Source organism: Oreochromis aureus, linkage group 11 (assembly GCF_013358895.1).
Source record: "Oreochromis aureus strain Israel breed Guangdong linkage group 11, ZZ_aureus, whole genome shotgun sequence".
Taxonomy (NCBI): Eukaryota; Metazoa; Chordata; class Actinopteri; order Cichliformes; family Cichlidae; genus Oreochromis; species Oreochromis aureus.
In genome coordinates this window covers 4,275,886-4,295,910 of record NC_052952.1, presented here as the reverse complement: position 1 = coordinate 4,295,910, position 20,025 = coordinate 4,275,886, and the positions used below count along the sequence as shown (strand labels likewise).

Here is a 20,025-nt window from a genome sequence, read left to right as displayed (position 1 = left end):
GTATTGTATTAATTGCAGACTGGGATTTTTAATCAATTTAAAGGTTTTTAAGCATACCTGAGACCAGAAGTTTTGGTCTAAGCTTACTGATAAATCTGCTTCCCACTTTGCAATAGGAAGGGATATTGATTCATCTATTTTAGAAAGTGTTCTGTATATTTTAGATAATAATTTGGGGATTTAAGAGTAAGAAAGTGTACCGCACTTGGTGGTGTTTGTAATTCAGCTTGACTGAGGTTAAATCTCTTTTTACTATGGATTTAATTTGTTGATATTCTAAAATCTTTTCTTGTTGATCCCATATTGTGTAACTAGTCTGTCAAATGGAATAAATTCTGTTCCTCTAATATATGTTCTAAGTATTTAATTCCTTTACAACTCCATTCTGGAAAATTAATCATATTATTGTTTTGTAATATGTCAGGGTTATTCCAGATAGGTGTACGTTTGCATGGGATTAATGAGAATTTAATATTAATTTCTAGTATCAGCTGATGTTTGCTGGAGCCACAGCTGTAAAAGCTGCTGGTCATGATATCGGTTTGGATATGTGGTGAGAGGGAAACATGAAGATAAAACCACGAGATGTCCTTACTGAATCATCAGACCTGAACAGGTGATGGAGAAACAGATTTGCCTTTTAGGTGACATGAATGAGTTGAAGGGAAGTTATGAACTGTTTCTGAGAGACAAATAACAACACGATCCTTTTTTTATGTAGCTGACAGCTGGTAACTGCAGGGGCGGTTCTAGCAAAGTTTTGCCAGGGGGCCAGGTAGGGCATTAACAGGGAGAGGGAGGCACAAAGAAATACTTTTCTTTCTTATTCTCATTTAAAATGTCTAGCTTTTAATAAATAATTATCTGAATCTTACAACCAAAGTTTTTATCTGATGTACAACGTATAGAAATCATACATATACCAACAAGACAGTGTACATCACTGTCACAGTAGCGTTTGCCTTCATTCAAAGGCTTTATGGCTTTTCCTATACCTGGTGGGCCGGTCTCTAGTCAAAATGCCCGGGCCGATTTTTTGTCCCAGTCCAGCCCTGGGCACGACACGCAGTGAATTAATCTGAGAAGGTGCATTAAAAAATAAATGGCCGGGCCAGCGGTGCACATTGCAAATTAGCTCGCATAGACACATTAATTGTGCTGCTTCTTAATGACGGTATCTTAGCTAACAACCCCAACTACCAGATTCAACTTGTAATTGGCTAAAAATAACTTAGCCTACCGGTGAGAGGGACGTTGCTAGCTGGCAGTTTTTTCAAGCAATGTTGAAATTTCCACATTCCGACACACTTGCTTCAGGAGCTGTCCGCTCAGCGGAGCATCAGCACCGCGGAAATACACGGATACTCGAGACAGAATTCACAATGCATTTTCGGGACTTTCAGGTGTATGGACCAATGTTTTCTTTTCTGATCAAACCAGAAAGCTTTAATGAGCAGCTGGGTTTGTCTCGCATTAACTGCCTGGACACAGAGGACATCGAAATGCAGCTGATTGAACTGAAAAGCTCGACTCTGTGGGGGTCAAAGTTTGCAGAACTACAGATGCAGCTGGAATCCACAGCTGTGCGTGTTCATGGAGCTTGCATTTTCACCTGCTGGACATCACTACCTGACAAGTTTAACTGTCTTCAGAACATTGCAGAGGCCTTATTGACAGTATTTGGCTCTACATATCTGTGTGAGCAGATTTTCTCTCACATGAGTGTCCTCAGGTAGCCGTCTGAATGCTGGACACTTGGAGACCTGTGTCTCTGAGTGGGAGACCAGAGATCAGACTAACATGTATATCCCTGTATTAACAAACATGCCATATTGGCCCAGTTTATTTTTCTTATCATTGTTGTGAGGAGACCATAGATAGCATTTGCGTTTTCTGTTGTACAGTTCATTTGCTGTTATGGAGTTCTTGTTATGGATAAAAAGTGTCTTTTTTTTGTTTGTTTCAAAATAGCTGATACTATTCGCTGATAGCTGCCAACATCTGCGAACAAATATAATTCTATAAAGTTGTTTTATATAGCGTGTAATTGTTAATATAGAGCGTTATTAAATTCATTGCTAATGCAATCATATGGCACATTGACTTCTGAGGAAATTTTAGATGGCACTCATTATCAAAAAGGTTGCCGACCCCTGTCTTAGAGGATGAAGGATTTCATACCATTGACTGCCCTCCATGCTCACCTGACGTAATCCAGTAGAACACCTCTGGGACTTTATGTTTTGGTCCAGCAGACACTGCCAAGTTGCCCCTCAGACTGTCCAGGTGCTCAGTCATGCCCTGGAACAGATCAGAATCAGAAATACTTTATTAATCCCGAAGGAAATTATGGGTTACAGCAGGCAGGATGCTGGTTGGCGCATGCGCACTAACAAAGGACCCGTCCGACCAAACATACTTTACACAAACATCACATTGGGGAGACAGGTCAAACAGGGGGTCAGACAAGGGAAATCCCACAGTAAACCATCTGTCGTCTGATTCAGAGTGTGCCACAGCATTGTCAGTCATGCATGTCATTCAACTTTTATTTTTGGGACGTCTCCTAAATTCCTCTGTAGTTTGGTAATTTCCATCAACCCTGACCCTGCCATCAATTGGCGCTTTCTCTTCTCTGGCCAAAACCTAGCCCTAAACACAACAACAAAGTGCTCCAACAAGAGATATTTGGTCTTGTCCCTGCTTAGCTTCCAGAATCAGATGAAATTGGCACATGCTCAGTGTGTTATGGCAGTATGTTGTTGCTTTGACCACAAAGTAAGAATTTATGGATTCAAAGGGTGAAACTGGGTGTATGAACTCTCACTCAAACCCCAACCCTACCCAATATTCTAGAACCCTAACCCTATCCTTGGCTGTAACCCTAACCATTGGGGTAACCCAACCCCTGGCCCTAATCCTATTGGTTAGAGGTATTGCTTGTTTTACCAAAAAACTAACTAATTAAAAATGTATACTCTTTGATGCCCATTTCCTTGTTTTTCCATGATCTTTCTCTACACATCAGGAACATTCCCATTCTGAAAGAACAGGATAAGCTTTAAGCCCCAGGTATTCCCAGGTAGTCTCCTATTCAAGTACTAACCAGGCCCAATCACGCTTAGCTTCTGAGATGAGACAAAATCGAGCAAGCTCAGGTTGGTATGGCTGTAAGCTGATCTTTACAGCACAAACTTGGAATTTATGGATTCAAAGGGTGAACCTAGCTGTACTGTCTCTGTCTCTCAGAACTCCAACCTTTCCAATATTCTGAAACCCTAACACTAAAATGGTACATGTATATTCTTTCATGGGCCTCTGCCTTATTTTTCAGTGCTCTTTCTCTCCACATCAGGAGCAGTACCTTTCTGAAAAACAAGAAAAGCCTATAGCTCCTGGTATTCCCAGGAGGTCCAAGTACTAAAAAGGCCCCACCCTGCTTAGCTTCGGAGATCATATGAGATAGGGCATGCTCAGGGTGGTAAGGTAGCAAGCTGCCACTTGGAGCACAAACTGGGAATTTATGTATTCAAAGGGTGAACTTGGGTGTATGTTCTCTCACTTAAACCCCAACCCTACCCAATATTCGAAAACCCTAACCCCATCCTTGGCTGTAACCCTAACCATTTGGGTAACCCAACCCCTGGCCCTAAATCTATTGGTTAGAGGTATCGCTTTGTTTTACCAAAAAACTAACATTAAAAATATATACTCTTTGGGCTCACAAACTGGGAATTTATGGATTCGAAGGGTTAACCTAGCTGTACTGTCTCTGTCTCTCAGAACTCCAACCTTTCCAGTATTCTAAAACCCTGACCTTAACCCCAACCCTGGCTGTATACGTAATCGCTGAGGTAACTCAATCACTGGCCCTAACCTGATTGCTCGGAGGTTTCTCTTTTCTGATCAAAAATCTAATATCAAAAGAGACACTAAACTGTCCCAACTAGACATAAATGGCTTTTGGACATTACTAACAGGTTATACAAAATGGATGCATTAAATGTGTACTCTTTAATGGGTCACTGCCTTAATTTTCAATGCTCTTTTTCTAGACATCAGGATCAGTGAAAAACAGGAAACGCTTACAGCACCTGGTATTCCCAGATCCAAATACTAACCATATGTATCATAAACCTTATGCTAAACTGTTAAAAGCTGCTGCCTGTCACACAGACTAGCAATTTATGGATTCAAATGATAAATCTGGTAGCCACTGCTCCTGTTGCAGAGCTCTTTACTTAAGTGTAAATAAACACTGAACTTTCCAACTATTTTTGAGTCTGCTTTGTGAGTTTGTGCAAGAACGTATAACAAAGAGGAAATAGGCCTATGAGCTGGAGGAGCAAAACTGAATAATTTATATGTTAAATTTAGCTCTGCTGTATTTGCTCAGCATTTATGTAGCTACCATAGAGCACAACACAATGGGATATGAATTACTTAACTGCATCTTGTTGCACATACACTCTGAATGTCTTACATTTTTTATGTTTTTATACGTATGTCTTTTGATTTTGTTATTTTTCACTGTACACATTTCAACATGGAAAATGCGCCTTCTTTGAGTGGAATACTTCTGACTGAGCGAGCAAAAAATAAAAACTCCAACTGAATAATGAAAGTCACTAAGCACCTGTGAGGGGAAGCTGGATGTTCAGTGAATCATTGAGACAGATAACATGCCTTAATGGCAGATCAGGTATAGGTACACTGTGTGATAGAGCAAAAATAGAGAGAAAAGGTTTAAAAATCACAATTTTCAACTAATAGAAATACTGAATAAGACAAGAGAAACGATTCGGAGTAAAGGCCTAAACATAGATCTGATTGTCTGACACTAGGTGTCAGTGCACACCTTTTACTGACAAGACAAACAACAGAGACAGGGAATATTTCCGAAAATAAGGTTTGTGTTAAAGTCTTGCAGTATGGAACCCAATTATTTCAGGTTGATTATCACTTTTGACATTTATCTTTTTTAAAAATCACGGAAGAAGTAAAGTACTTCCTACTTTCTCATAGTACACGGTTTTTGAACTTTCAGGGAAAAGTGTCATTATTATTATTATTATTATTGTAATTAGTATCATTATCGTTATTTTTGTTGTTGTTAATAAGAAGAAGTGTGCAATTTCATCTGCAGAATTTGTCTACAATTTTTGTGTTGTTCAGCAACCTTTTCCAATCAAGACCGTTTGACGTCAGAGTTGAACGCGGTTGATGATGCTGATATGCTACCTTCAAGTACTCCTCGAAAGAACCTGTATTCAGTCTGCTAGACTGTGAATATATACAATTTGCTGATGCCTGTCCAAATGACTAGAACCTTACTAGTGTCAGTTAGCAATAATAACAAAAGAGATCAAAAACAATTAGTGTTTATACTGTAGGTTACATGAAAAAAAAAATGCTACCTTGTTAATGCATTTTAATTTTTTTTTATGGTTTTGTAGTTGATCGTGATCCATATCTATTCAAGAAAGGAAATACGTTTTATACCTTGTGTATATTGCTTAAAGCAATTCTGTGATAAGTGTGACGGTGTGACATTTTTTGACACTTTCAGCACGCGAAGGCAGCATCACAGCCCTGCCGCCTCGGCTGGGAGGATACTACCATTCCGATTAGGGCAGCTGTTGCCAACGATGCAATGCCTACTTCATGGAATGAACGCTGGGCATAGGCACCGTGTAGTGCCGTGGTCTTCTTGAAGAGGCTGCACCGTCCTTGTCTTTTGTGATTATTCGCCACAAAAAAACAGCCCCGGAGCGCTTAAGGTACCCGGTGAAGACTTGGACTCGCGGGTTTATGGTTAGCGGAGAGAAGCTGGAGCGGTGAGCTGAGTGAACCGTAGTAACTTTAGCTTGCTATATGCTACATGCTAACTAAGGCTAGCTGGGTGGCATTGAAAGAAAGACCTGTTCACCTGAGTGACCAAAGCGAAAAATGAGTTTGTGTTGAGAATTCTGTAGGGTGGGCTGGTGACGTTCCGTTGTTTAAAAGTGATTAACGTGAGTCATTCGGTAAGCTAACATAGGATCAATCAATGAACAACGAGCTAGCCCCCTCCCCCGGGTGGGAGCTAACGTTAGTTGGTTGTGCTACCTCCGGGCCCGTTACACAGCTGAGTTACGAACTTAAACTCTGCCGTTGTTGTAAGAAGTATTTTTAAACATTTAATGTATGTATACATGTTAGGAAAGTGCAATTTTTATCTGTACGAGGCAACGAGTTGGGATGCATTAGCTGTTGCAGCAGTTAGCAGCCACCCTGTCAAAACAAGCCCAACGCCTCCTCACTGCGTTCAGAAAGCTGAATGGTTAAACATACCGGGTTTTGCGCTAACATATTTATGTTCAGTACGCTTAGCTGAACTCAGTTAATTCTGTCATGTAGCCAAGCCTATTCTGTATAACGCTGTTTAAAGAAACAGGCAGATGCATTTAGGCTAGACTGTCATGTCACCACAATGGAAAAAGGTGCTTCCTTTTTTTTTTTTTTTTTTTACATCAGCTTTTCTCATGACAGGTAATTAATGCATTTTGCTTGTTTGTGTCTTCTGTGCGTTAGGAAGCTGGAGCCATGGGTTTAACATTAAGCCTTTGATGAATTGAAATAAGCTGGACCCTCTTGACTCATCCAACCCGCTCCTGCCCATAGCGGGGGCTCCCCTTTCCTCCTCACCTTCCAGAGTTATGGCAGGCTTCAAGCGTGGCTACGATGGCAAGATCGCCGGCCTGTACGACCTGGACAAGACCCTGGGCCGTGGCCACTTCGCTGTAGTCAAGCTGGCACGCCATGTCTTCACTGGGGAGAAAGTGGCGGTGAAGGTGATTGACAAGACTAAGCTAGACACAGTGGCGACGGGCCACCTTTTCCAGGAGGTCCGCTGCATGAAGCTGGTGCAGCACCCCAACATTGTGCGCCTGTATGAAGTGATAGATACGCAGACGAAGCTTTATCTCATCCTGGAGCTTGGAGATGGAGGCGATATGTTTGACTACATCATGAAGCATGAGGAGGGCTTGAACGAAGAGTTGGCTAAGAAATATTTTGCCCAAATTGTCCATGCTATCTCCTACTGTCATCGGCTGCACGTGGTGCACAGGGACCTGAAACCCGAGAACGTGGTGTTCTTTGAAAAACAAGGGTTGGTCAAGCTCACTGACTTTGGATTCAGTAACAAGTTTCAGCCAGGAAAAAAGCTGACCACCAGCTGTGGATCTTTGGCGTACTCAGCTCCTGAAATACTACTGGGTGATGAGTATGATGCTCCGGCTGTAGGTATGCAAAAGATGTTTGGCTGATGAATGATGCTAAAGAAATGAAATGAGTCACACAGCTAATTAGAACATTGTATTGGTGAGTTGCAGAGGTGTGTACTAGACAGGATGTGAATGTTGATGCAGTGCATTTTTAAAAGTGTAATGCACACATTAAGGTTGAGCAGTCATTTTATCTTCCACTGAGGAGGACCAGGCCTATTGCCTTGAGCACTAGTTTACTATCTAGTCCACTTTATTAACTGCCCTAGCTTTTCCAAAAAAGGAAAGAAAACAAAAAACATCTTTCAGAAAACAGGCTTTTGGAATCAAACTGCACAGAACGTCTTTATCAAAGTCATGTAAATAGCCAGTTTTAGCACACACAGCGGTGTGATGGGTGGCAGTGTAGCTAGCACCTGTTTCACACAGTTTTGTCTCACCCTGCTGTAACACATCGACACTTAGTCTTTATACGGAGCCTGAGCACGTGTTCGCTGTTGTTGTAAGATTTAACTCAACAGTCATGAGCCCTGGGACTGTGTAACAGAACTTGTTTTAAATACCAAGGTGTGTGTTCCAGCACTGTGCTGCTGGACACGGATCATTTTGAGAGCTGCCGTTGGGCTACAAGGTCAGCCCAACTACCGTTGATGTCTGTGAGTGTCCCATTGCACTGAATTAACTGTCTCATCGATTTTCCTGTGAGGACTGACAGTGCAGACAGACAGATTGCGTGTCCTTCCATGACATAATTATGATATTTGTCATATCAGATGGCTTTGCTGAGACTAAAACCATGGGACTACTGTAAGTCCATCTCCTGAATTGGATAACGAGATGTACTCTGTTAAGCTTGTTTTTCAGACGGTGTGGGTGTGCATGCAGTCTTAATCCTAAAGGAGTGTGAAATCGGTCTCATGATTATTTATGCATGTAGCAAGGGCTCTCAAAGGTGTTCCTTCAAGGGCAGTCAGCTAGATGTTAATTTGCTTTTTCTTTTTCAAATGGAGTTTGTTCTCACAAACTTGAGAGGTGCAGTTGAGGCAATGAGGAAGCTGCGGTTACTTTCTCATTGAGCCGTACACACCCACGCAATCACAAACATGCTCACTTATCCTAAGACTTTGATATTGTACGCGTGACTGGACAGCGTTGTGCTCTGTGAACAGTTTCTGACTGCATGACTGCAGGGGATATCTGAATAAGTGGCAGGCTTCATGTTATCTCTTGCTGCTTTTGGTGGCAAGCAACAAACATGCATTATCCATCAAAGTAAAGAGAAGACCATTTTCTTTCTTGTTATGCACTCCCTCTGAAGAATGAATTAAGGTATAAACTAACAATGTGGGCCCCCCAAATTGTGGTATGAACCAAAACCATTGTTTGGGAGAAATTGTTACAACCCCAGTAGTAACCAGTCTGGAATGTTTATCAGTTTCATGGAGTCCTCAGTAGCATCCCTACAATTATAGTATTCAGATTAGTCCACACGCCGCTCACCTCACTGTTGAGCTGCATAGTGGGCCAGTCTGTGCTTTCTTCCATCTGGTTGCTGTGTGAGATATACTTACTGGCACTCATAGTAATTGCATACGTACTACTTGTTCCTGTGTTATCTAGCAGCAGCTCTCTCCAGTTGTTGGGTTGATGGTTATTCTGTGGTGGTTTGTTGTTGTTGTTTTGTTGTTGCTTTTTTTGTTTGTGTTTGTTTTGTTTTTTGGTGTGGCCTTTGGATCCTGTGGTCAGAGCCATTAGCCACATGGATTGTTGTCCTCTAAAATAGTGGAATGAGGAGAAAGTACTTATTGTTTGCACATGTGTAGGCAAGGCCTCTGAAAGGTTTACTTAGTATTCTAGTGGGTGTCCCTAAGAGAGCAGAGTCCTGTTCATCTCCTTGCATATTAGATTGTGTTTGTTATGTATAATTTCATAGATTAAAAATGATAGTCTGTATATAGTCTCAGTCCAGGCAGTGTATTTCAGTCACTACCACTTGGTCGTTTCATTACAGGGTATTGTTTCTTACTGTTATGGTCCGACTGATGGCGGATAGGTTAAACTTTGTACTAAGAGGTTCAGCATTTTGTGCTCTTGGCACTCTTTAGCTGATGAAAAGCCCTTAACCTATGAAAGCCTTCCTGGCTACAAGCAGCCATTGATGAACCTTATCAACATATTTACTGGTGACTGTGTGCGCACGTGTGCACAATAGAGCTGTTTTGCTGGCTTTGGTTCCATCGCTAAAGCTTCAGGACTGTGTCTACAGAGAGCAGCCAGAGGGGCTCTTAATTGCAGTCCTGGTTACTGTTGCCCACTGCCAGTAGATGGGAAGGACAGTTAATCCATGCTATTGTTTGGACTGGGCCAGGAGAGGATGAGAAAGAAGCAGAATGCAGCTATTTATGCAGTCCTGTGTTGACACAGACTGACTGGCTTTGACTAGAACTCATTCAGTTTGTTCCCACCACTGGCCCCAGGACCAGTTTTTCTCATTATGTTCACCATTTTCCACTGAGAAAAAGGATTTTCACTTCTTTTTGCTCAGGATCGATATAAGCTTGGAATGGAAATGACTAAATGAAAAATAAAAATAAAAATAAATAGTGACTCCACACATCCAGTAGAGAGACATGGCCAAGATGGGTTCTAACAAACAAATGTCTTAACTGCAATTCCTCTAGACAGAACTGTTATTTTCTTACTTAATGTGTGAAAGCACACTCCCCCTTATAAAGCTAGTCCTTTTAAGTCATTGTTAAAGATGTGTTAAAGAGCTTGGTTACACAGAACCTTCTTTGGCTGCCTCCGTGCTTTTGTTTTATTAGCATCATTGTTGAGCCAGTGGAAGAAAAAGGCATCATTTACAGCAAATGTTTTCTGGTTTTTATTAATGATTGTGTTTTCGCTCTGTGCTGGTTTGAGTCTCAGTCAATTTGTCATATCTCCACTTGGGGCTTGTTTCATGTCTTTGAACCCCCTTTATTGAAACTAAAGCCTGGTTTATTGCTGTAGCACAGAGCATGCTTTTCTTTAACATAACCACTAAATAGGAGACTGAAGGAGCTGTGTCCCCCTCCTGATTGGCAGATGATTTTGCAAATCAGACAGAAGATTTTCTTTGTCGCTGGATTTGGATTTTACATTAAAAAAATCTACACTGTTGGTTAAAACAGGGAATTTAGGAGAATGACATTTCTTCACTTTCCATTTTGTCTTTGTAGTTTATTTGCTCTGTGCCTGCATCATTTGGTAACCAGCTGGATAGAAACATGCTTCTCAATTCCACACATAAAACACACAAAGTAGTACAACAGTTTCACAGTCCCTTGGACGTGTCAGTGTTTCACAACTTATGCCTCTTTTGCTCTAGTACCTACTCGACTCCACTTGACTCTACTTGGTTTCCGTTGTTTTCCATTTCCATTATTGAGTACCACCTCAATGTGCATGGGGCTGTTGTAGCAACGTGTCTGAACATCTGGGACGTCATTTGTTTGCAATGCAAACACCACACAACAATGGCCGTAGCAAAGGAATAACAATCTTCTGTAATTATATACAGATTCAAGTCCTACTCATGCATATATGCTTCAAATGTGAAGGTCTACATTGTTTATTTTGGGGCAGTAAACAGTGTAGCATGCAGCAAACTTATGAGATTGCTAAAATGGCACAGTTTGTAGCAATCTTAAGAATGTTTCCAAAGATGCTGTGAAATTTGTATCCATTTGTCATGAATTTTGGAAGAAAAGAACATTTGTGATGGTCGATGTTGATTCACAATGTGTAATTGTGTTAAACACATTTTGGGTTGGGCTGTTATACCTATATGATGTATTCCTTTTTTCAAAAGGTTCTCTTTGCGTTGCCAGACCTGAACTTGCATCAGTTAAGGTCTCTTCCTTAAATGTAATCACACTGTCTGAAGACTTTATTGTATTTGGTTTAACAACACCATTGCATTTGTACTTTGTCCGTTGATATGCAAAATCTTTACATGTGATATCTAGTCTCTTAATCTTAGTCTCTCCTCCTTATTACAAAAACAAGATAAAGACAGAAATTTATCATCTGCTCCATTGAAATGCCAACTGAAATGCCTGTTTGTGTGATATTTGGAAGTTGGTAGTACTTCGTAGCCACCGCAACATGATATTAACAGTATCATTAGATGCATACTGCATTTGAGAATGTTTTTTGGTTGTGCATTTTAAGGTTTCTCTTTACTCCTGCTTTCTTTAGCCTCTTGCACCCTTCACATTGATTCAAAAGCATGCTATTGCAGTAGAAGTCAGGGAAACCTGACCTGTTATTGTGTGTGTGTGTGTGTGTGTGTGTGTGTGTGTGTGTGTGTGTGTGTGTGTGTGTGTGTAAAAGAGTGATTTATAAATCTAAGGGGGATGTAGGCCTACTTAGCAATGGTGTCTGTGTGAGCAAATGGTCAGCTGTCAGTCAGTTATGGTGGGGATTAGTCAAAGCTATCTAGGCTTCCAAGAGAGACTCATGTAAATGAATGGGGTGACAGGTGGCAAAGGCTGTGCATTGCATAAAGTCTCAAGACACGAAGACACTCTGAGTCAAAGGTTCCACTGCTGGGCTGGATGTCATGGTGAATAACCATGTTGCCAACAATTTAAAAGTCCCCTACTGGACACAAAGCACAAGGCCTTTCTTTTTCCTGTGACTGTATTTATTTTTTGTTTTGATCAAAAGAAATTTTTCTTTTATTTTGGCGGTACTATCTTTTGTGGTCTGTTTTAACTTATTAACATTCACAGCGTGACTAGCAACGTGTCTACTGCTAGGGGTAGGATTTGAGGCAAATTATCTGAAACTAGAAGAAATTATAATTCAAATGAAATAATGTAATGACGGCTTATATGTTTCGGCATTATTTTTTTTCCCTGCTTAAACCTTTTCCTTTGGGTGTTCTAAACTGTAAAAGTGTAAATTCTTTAAAAGGGGTCAGTCCAAACACTAACCCTCAGCCATCAATGACTGGTGGATGTTGTCAGGTTACTTAAAATATTTATAGGTTTGATCTTTTGTCACCCAATTGATGTCAGTGTCGGTAGGTTTGTCCTACTGAAATATTTCAGCAGCTGCTGTGTTGCCATAATCTAGACATTCTGATCCCCAGAGGATAAATTTGTCTACCTTTTTTCTAAAGCCATCTTAGGAATTAGCTTTATGGTTTGATGTAAACTGTACCAGTACCTGGGTTGATAAACTGCTTGGTAGACATGCCTGAGTATTCTGACACCACTGCTGTAATGCGGTTGCCACGGCAGCCCTGCAGTGAACGTAGCTTTAGCAAAACTGTGCAAATCTAAGTTGAAAGTTATAGAACTGCAACAAGACATTGGCTTACTTTCTTCAAGGCCTGTGTGCTTTTTAGGCACTGAATGCACAGTTGGGACTTGTCACTCTAACTGCCTTTAGTTTTTAGGACTTGAGTTGAAAATTGCGATATGGCTGAGAGGGTGGGATTGACACTATGGGTTTCTGCCTGACAGGGCCCTAACTACTCTGCGCTTTCTTTTGTTTCGGCTTTTTTATTGTAGAGGCTGCAGAATGACATGTTCAAAAGCACTAAGCAGTGTATGAGAGGTGAACTTGTTGCATGCAGTGAGACCTGTGCAGCTGCCACTACTTTGTATAAGTGAAATAATGAATTGTACACACAAAGCCAGATGGATGGATAGCTGTTTGTGTTTACAAAGGCTATAGCCTTTTTGAGAGAATGTAATAGTTGCTCTACAGTGAAAAAAACAGGACCCTTTATGTTTTTCACTGGATGTACTAACAGGGAAAAAACCTCATTTTCTGTTTGCCTTATGTGTTGCTTACTTTGATATAGTGGAGCAGGCAAGTCTTTGTTTGTATGAAGGCTATAGTTTAGATTTCAGGCTCAAATAAAAAGTAATGACAAAAGTGAAAACTCCAGAAAATATACCCCCTCCCCCAGTGGGTTGGATTGGATCCTTTGGCGGGCCTTTTCTGGCTCAGGGGTTCTGTGTTTGAAATCTCTGCTTTACAGCATAGTCAGTGATTTAACAGCTAGAGGCAGAGATGAGCGGCACAAACCAGACCAGGCTCTGCATTGGTGTCTGTTTTCTACTTCGCTTTGAGATGTTGCCATTTTCTTCTTACTTGGGCCATCCTCTGTACCTCTGTCAGCTCCTCCTCTCCCACCCACCTCCTGGAGAACAGTCATGCAGCAGGCAGAGCTGGCAGATGTCTGCTCTGCTTTCGATTCAACAGGTCTGCTATTAATACACACACTGAGAGGGACAGTGACTGTTTGGCTGACTTATCCAAAAGTTCACATCCTAGATAGAGCAGCAAGAGTGTATTGCATCTGGCCAGCACTTGGTGAGCTAGTTAAACAGTGAAACAGTCAGCTGTGTTCACATTTGTTGTCAGTATATCTTTCCACTGCCAGCTGACACCCAATCTGCTGTTGTTTTCTTAAGAACAAACTAAATAACGAGTTAGATGTGGCTATTTTTTTAAGAAGATAGATCGGAGGAGACAAAGAAAGGAAATTATGTTAGCCTTAGATCTAACCATAGATGTACCTCTTAGATTAACCATTATCACTGCAGGATTCCACTTTAAAAAGAGCAGAGAGCAGGCATTGAAAGGGGTGATTAAGTGTAATTATGCCTTTCAGTCATCCATGACAAAATGGAGGTGAGTGCTTTTGTGTGCATTGAGGCCTATCATTCCAAATCATTGCAGGCCACTGTGTAGCCTGCTGGCTGCTTGACACCCTAATTGACTAGTTGATATGTAGAGTAACACGTTTGTGGGTTAACTTTCAGGCAAGCTAGTTAGCTTGAATTTTGGTTTTACTTCAGAGCTGTAAATTTCTGAAATTATATAAAGGGGACCAAAAGTATTTTCTCCTATGCAGAATTACTGGAATGGTTTCTAAAGTTCTGAATATATTGATGAATTGTTACACTTTTTCATCAAGTAAATTTTTTGCTTCAGATGTCCAGACAACTAGACATCTGTAAAGAATTCAGCTGTTTCAGGTTGTGAGAGTCTCAGTTCTTTATCCTTTTCATGTATTTGACTAAGAGTACAGTGGCACCAAGCCACTTAACAACTTCAGTAACATTGTGGACTGTGGACTGTGTAAACGTAATCTGATGTCAACTTAAAGGTTCAATTTGAAACAGTTTTTTTTCCTCCTCTTGGATCTATGTGACATCAAAAGTATGGCCATCACAAGCACACACCTCACTGTGTGCAGCCCTACCCATCTGCTCTTTACACTTGGTGTTTATAAGGAGTAGCCAGTCAGAGAAAAGTTACCTTAAGAGGAGAGGAGCTGGCTGATGCCAGAATGAAGGGGTGCACCAAGATTCAATAAATGATACGTCAGATCATGGTTCAGAATCAAGCCAACTACTCTTAATAGGTAGAATAAAAATGTTTAATTATTATTATTATTATTATTATTATTATATTATTATATTATTATTTATTATTTTTAGCTTAAAATTAACGTAATGGGCCAGCTGTGAGTTGGAAGGAAGGTTTTACATACAGGTTTAGTGCTTTTGACCTTGTACACCACAGATTTCTGAAATTAAGAGGAAATCACAAAAGGCAACTAAATTGACACATCACTGTATTTTACTTAGCTAGAATCAAGGACATGAGTTAAGACTTATTTGTTTTCCTCTTCCAGCACAGTCACATTTAACCCTTGTAACACTGAGACGCTGCTTTGCACTTTCAGCCCGAAAATATGCACATGATGCATAAGTCTGCATAGTAATTTAGCTGTAATTTAGCTTTACAGTTTTGTCAACATTGTCATTATTGTGAAGTCAAGGACTTAATCATTTGACTGTTATTAAGAAAACCTTCAAACCCTCAAACCAGTTATTACAGTATTTCTCAGCCTTGATGTGGTTCAGTTCCTCCTACTAGTTCTCTGGCTGCTGTCATTTCAAGCTGCTTTGTGGTTCATCAGAGTAAAAGGCTGAATGAGAGGAAGAGATGCCAAGAGACACAATTTCACAACCATTAATTAAAGCATCATGACTGTAATACAGAGAGGAGGAGGAGATTGTACTAGGGCTGCTCGATTATGGCAAAAATGATAATCACGATTATTTTCACTGAAATTGAGATCTCGATTATTTGACGATATTTATTTAACAATAACAATGTATTGAATAATGGCTTTAAAGATGTCAAAAAATAATATAAAATAGTGTGCAAATACTGATAACAGTGCAAATGTTTGCAATATAAAAAATAAATGAAAAATGTAAACATCTATGTTTAGTGAACTTCAAAACACTGCATAATACTGGTTGTTCACTGTGTTAATTGAGCAGTGGTCTTTGGCGAGTGAAAACGTTACCGCGTTTGTTATCTCCTTGTGTCTCTGGGAGCTGGTGGGATATTTATTCGCGTTGTACAGGGTAGCGTGAATGGAGGTCTGTGAGGATGAAGCAGGTGTTGTCAAGAGTTTTTCTCTATGTTCCTTCATTGTTTGATCGTATGTCACTTTGTGAGCGGTCTTCAAATGATTGAATAAATTTGTAGTGTTGCTCTGTGGTGCAGCTACGACACTGTAGCAAAGTTTACACACTATGTCTACTTGATCCACGTCTGACTCCGCGAAACCATAATGTTTCCACACCACTGAAGCCGTTTTATCTCTCTTTTCAACCAACGGCATTCTTTCTTCAGCAGCCATTATCCTCTCCTCTCCAAATAACTTCTGCTTAGCTTTCCGAGCTTCCCTCGGGTCCTCTTAATTGTTGTGACGCGTGTTCGAAACGCGGAGAGGTGCGCTCGATTTGCCACACGGAGCAGTGTGAGAGTAAAGCACGAGGGAGGTGCTAATAATCGGTTCAGTCATTTTTAATGATCGTTGAAAGCCCAGATCGTAATCGAGATTAAAATTCGATTAATTGAGCAGCCCTAGATTGCACTATGACTTTTTTCTTCTTTCTCCAGTAACCAACAGAGTAGTGGATTGTGATGGATTCCACAACCAAACTGGTTGTAGCTGGAAGTTCTTGCTGAAGGTTAAGTACCTGTAGAGGCACTGTCAATGGGTTAGAAGGATTTAAAGTGACTGAAGATTGAAATTGAAGACATGTTGTAAAGGCAAGGATGATGCTGCAATTAGGGATGTATGTGTAAGTTTTTTTTCGAGATATATAAGCATGTCATGTTACTATATCCTTGCTGTAGCACTGGTATGTGTTTACATTCCCTAGTGTGCAATATTGAGACAAGCCCTGTCAAGGCATGTCTAAGACAGTGGCAAGAGCTCTGTCCCAGCTTGACACTTTAAGGCCTAAAAAGCAAGTTACTTTAACAACCTGTAACAAAGTACTTAATTAAAGATTCAAGGAACCAGTTCCTGGTGAAGCAGGAAACAACACATTTGCTTTGCCACTTGAGGTAAAAACATACTGCCCAGGCTACAAAGGAAGAGATGCTACTAGCTGATGATGTTTGACCCAAGAAAAACCAAATTACTCCACCATGTGTTGCTGGAGCACTTGCACAGTGCACTCTAATGGAAATTATTGATGCATTTACATGGTGGTTGAGAAACTGGTTTAAAAACCTTGCACCCAAGATATACCAACCTACGTAGAAAAGATTTGTCAGTTTTATTATGTAACAGTGTTGTGCAGCTCCTAAAGAGTTATAGGTTTCTTACTTTAATTATTGTTAAACTAAAATGTTAAGCAGTTATATTATACTTTCACTTAAAATTTAGAGGGAAAACTCTATCTGGGCTTTGGTTATTTCACTATAACGCTGCTGCTGGCAGCTTGTTTCAATAGATTTACACTTCAAATTAGGAAGTTTGCCATCAATGACAGTAGCTTATTGGAAAAGAGTGATGGAAAATGGCCTTTATTCACTTACACATAAACATGTGGACACTTCCAAGCTGCAAGTATAGCTGATTACAGTGCCTTAATATCTATTACCCTATTTTCCGCACTATAAAGCGCACTTAAAATCCTTTAATTTTCTCAAAAATCGACAGTGCGCCTTATGTATGAATTCTGGTTGTGCTTATTGACCTCAAACCAATTTTATATGGTACACAGCGCTTAGAAATCTGTCAAAAAATGTTTTAGTACGACTCTGGTAAGCTACGAAGCTGCAGTGCTTGATTGATTGTCGGAGTATTACGGCTACCGTAGTCAGGAGCCTGGGTCCAAAACTCCGTCTGGTTCAGGTCCCAAAGTCAAACAAACACTGCAGCATCACTGAGAGTTAAAACCTGTCTAAATTGTTTCATCTTTAATAAAATAATCAGTGTTGCTGCTTTACCAGGTGTAACAATTAAGTTTAACATCCAGGCATCAATGAAACACAATTTATTAAATTTCACGGAGTTAGAAGTTAGCAGGGAGTTGGCTCGCTAGTTTCCCTTACACATGATATACCACGTTCTGACAGAGATTACTGAAAAAAAAATTAAAACGTACAGCTCTGATATCACTTCCAACAGAAATGAAGACAGAAAACTAAACAGCATTGAGTTTTGTAGGGTTACTGAAGTTGGACTAGCTGGTATATAATGATGTGCTACGTTATCGCTAGCGACACAGCTATGTTAGCATAACATAAGCACAGTGAAGCTGGAGGATGAATGCGAACTTTTTTTCCACTTGATAAAAGTTAACGTGAGTATTCCAATGGTTATATATATATATATATATATATATATATATATATATATATATATATATATATATATATATATATATATATATATATATATATATATATATATATATATATATATATGTATATATATATATATATATATATATATATATATATATATATATATATATATATATATATATATATATATATATATATATATATATATATATATATATATATATATACACACACACACACACACACACACACACACACACACACACACACACACACACACACAAAGGACCGTCGGACTCAAACCTGGGCCGTCCACTCTCAGCCAGTACAGCGTATGGTAGTCTGCTCATCCCACTGAGCTAAACTGTTGCCCATCGTTTGCTTTTTCATGATTTTTTTTCCAGCCTAGAGTGGAATTATTAGCACATTGAGACATGTCAGGACAGGGGGGGATCAAAAAACTAGCACTGTGACAGCATTTGAATTTTTTTGTTTTATCCAGGGACCCCGCTGCTGTCCCCACCGAATTTCTTCCTTTTACCTTCACAATATAGTTATATTGCAGTTGTCAGTATCTACTTATGTTACATATTGAGAGTTCAGGAACTTTGCAGTGCAGGAAGACATGCTGGATTCAGATGCAGACATGGAGCTCTTTGAGCCTGAGACCTGCTTGAATTTTAGGATGAGCCAGCAGTGGAAAGGAGAGTGTAGTAATGGCTCTCCAGGCACTCACAAAGGATTTGTAACTGCTAAGTAGCGAGTGAGTCACCCTGCACCCCAGATGCATCTGACCCACTGATACCTGAATGTTGTAAAACCAACAAACAGTGGAAGAAGCTTGTGTGATGGAAGGAAGTTCTTTGTTTTTTGATTTGTGGGCCACCAGGTTACATAAATATTGTTCAAACATAAATAACATTAAAGACAATTGTCATTCTCCAAGCAAGTTCACTTACAGGAGTCATTTAAAGTAACGTTTTTCTAGAAATGATGACCCTGTTTGAAGTCAGGTGAATGGCAAAAAGTGACTTGAGTGTTTCTCATATGTTTGGATTCTGCGGTTTATCAGGCCTTTTGGTGTTGCTGAATTAGTCAGTGAATTCCTTCTTTTTAACATGGTGGTGGTTGGGATTTGGAGGGGGACTTGCACACTGACCCAGAAATTGCAGCATTCCTTCAAAATGCACTACTCTTTCTCTTGCTTTCTATATGTATTTTTTTTTAAATTTTTATAAAAGGCATTAAATTATTTAAATAAAAATTCTAAAATGTGTCTTCACACTTACCTGGCTGGCCTGTATGTAGGAAGCACTGAACTTGAACTGGGGGGGCAAGAAAAGGATACAGTGACCACATTACATTTAGGTGATGCACCGGTCTACAGTGTGGAGTTGCAGCACGTCTGTATGTGACAGAATGACATCTGTAGCAGATCACCAGCCGTCATCTGGAGTGCTCTTTCTACTCTCTCTGCCTGTAAGTGACAGGAGCATTTATGTTGATGTGATGAGCGCACACGTGTATGAGTCTGAAGGATTGATGAGTGGGCGGGTGTGCTCTTCAGGTTGACAGCTCTGTACATGTTGGAAACCGCCTGTCTGTGAAGGTGATTGCAGAGTTTTTGTGATGTTTTGAGTGGTTGTGATGTTCTACGTTTTCTTAAAACTACTGTAAAATATCTGGTGTGTGAAAAGTGTAGTTGGCTTTGGTCTAATTGGGTCACCTTTTTATGTCTTCTGACTATTTGGAGGCCAAAGGTGTCATCATTTTGTGTAGCATGGTAACCTTGGTTACATATTTAATTGTCCTTCTATGGTGGGTCAGTGGAAAAAGAATTGTTTACCACTGGTTGACAGTAAAGCAACAAAGTGACTCTCTTCAGTATCATTTAGCTGTCATTTCCAGGCTCAGTTGTTTGAACAGATCAACTCTACTCTGTCATTTCTGATTACCCAGAGTCAGCACAGCTGCCGTTTCTCTTTAATGCACAACAGTAACTCATTTGGAGTCCTGTAGTTACTCATTGAGATGCTGTACAGTTGATTTCTTTTGAACAGAA

At 40.1% G+C, this 20,025-nt stretch overlaps 1 protein-coding gene across 5 annotated transcripts in view; it reads left to right on the top strand.

Annotated features, from left to right (window-relative positions):
• The first annotated feature begins 5,568 nt into the window (after window positions 1-5,568).
• snrka (SNF related kinase a) overlaps window positions 5,569-20,025 on the top strand; it is a 65,243-nt gene continuing 50,786 nt past the window's right edge. For 2 of the 5 annotated variants that reach the window (XR_005614846.1, XM_039619571.1), the window contains exons 1-2: window positions 5,569-5,837; window positions 6,574-7,287. Coding sequence is in view for 4 of the 5 variants with exons in the window: in XM_039619571.1 (XP_039475505.1) it covers window positions 6,699-7,287 (589 nt within the window). In the remaining variant the exon portion in view is untranslated. Of the gene's footprint in view, window positions 5,838-6,006; window positions 6,027-6,107; window positions 6,483-6,573; window positions 7,288-20,025 lie in introns of those variants that run through there. The other 3 variants (XM_039619572.1, XM_031729493.2, XM_039619573.1) reach the window with 3 other exon arrangements.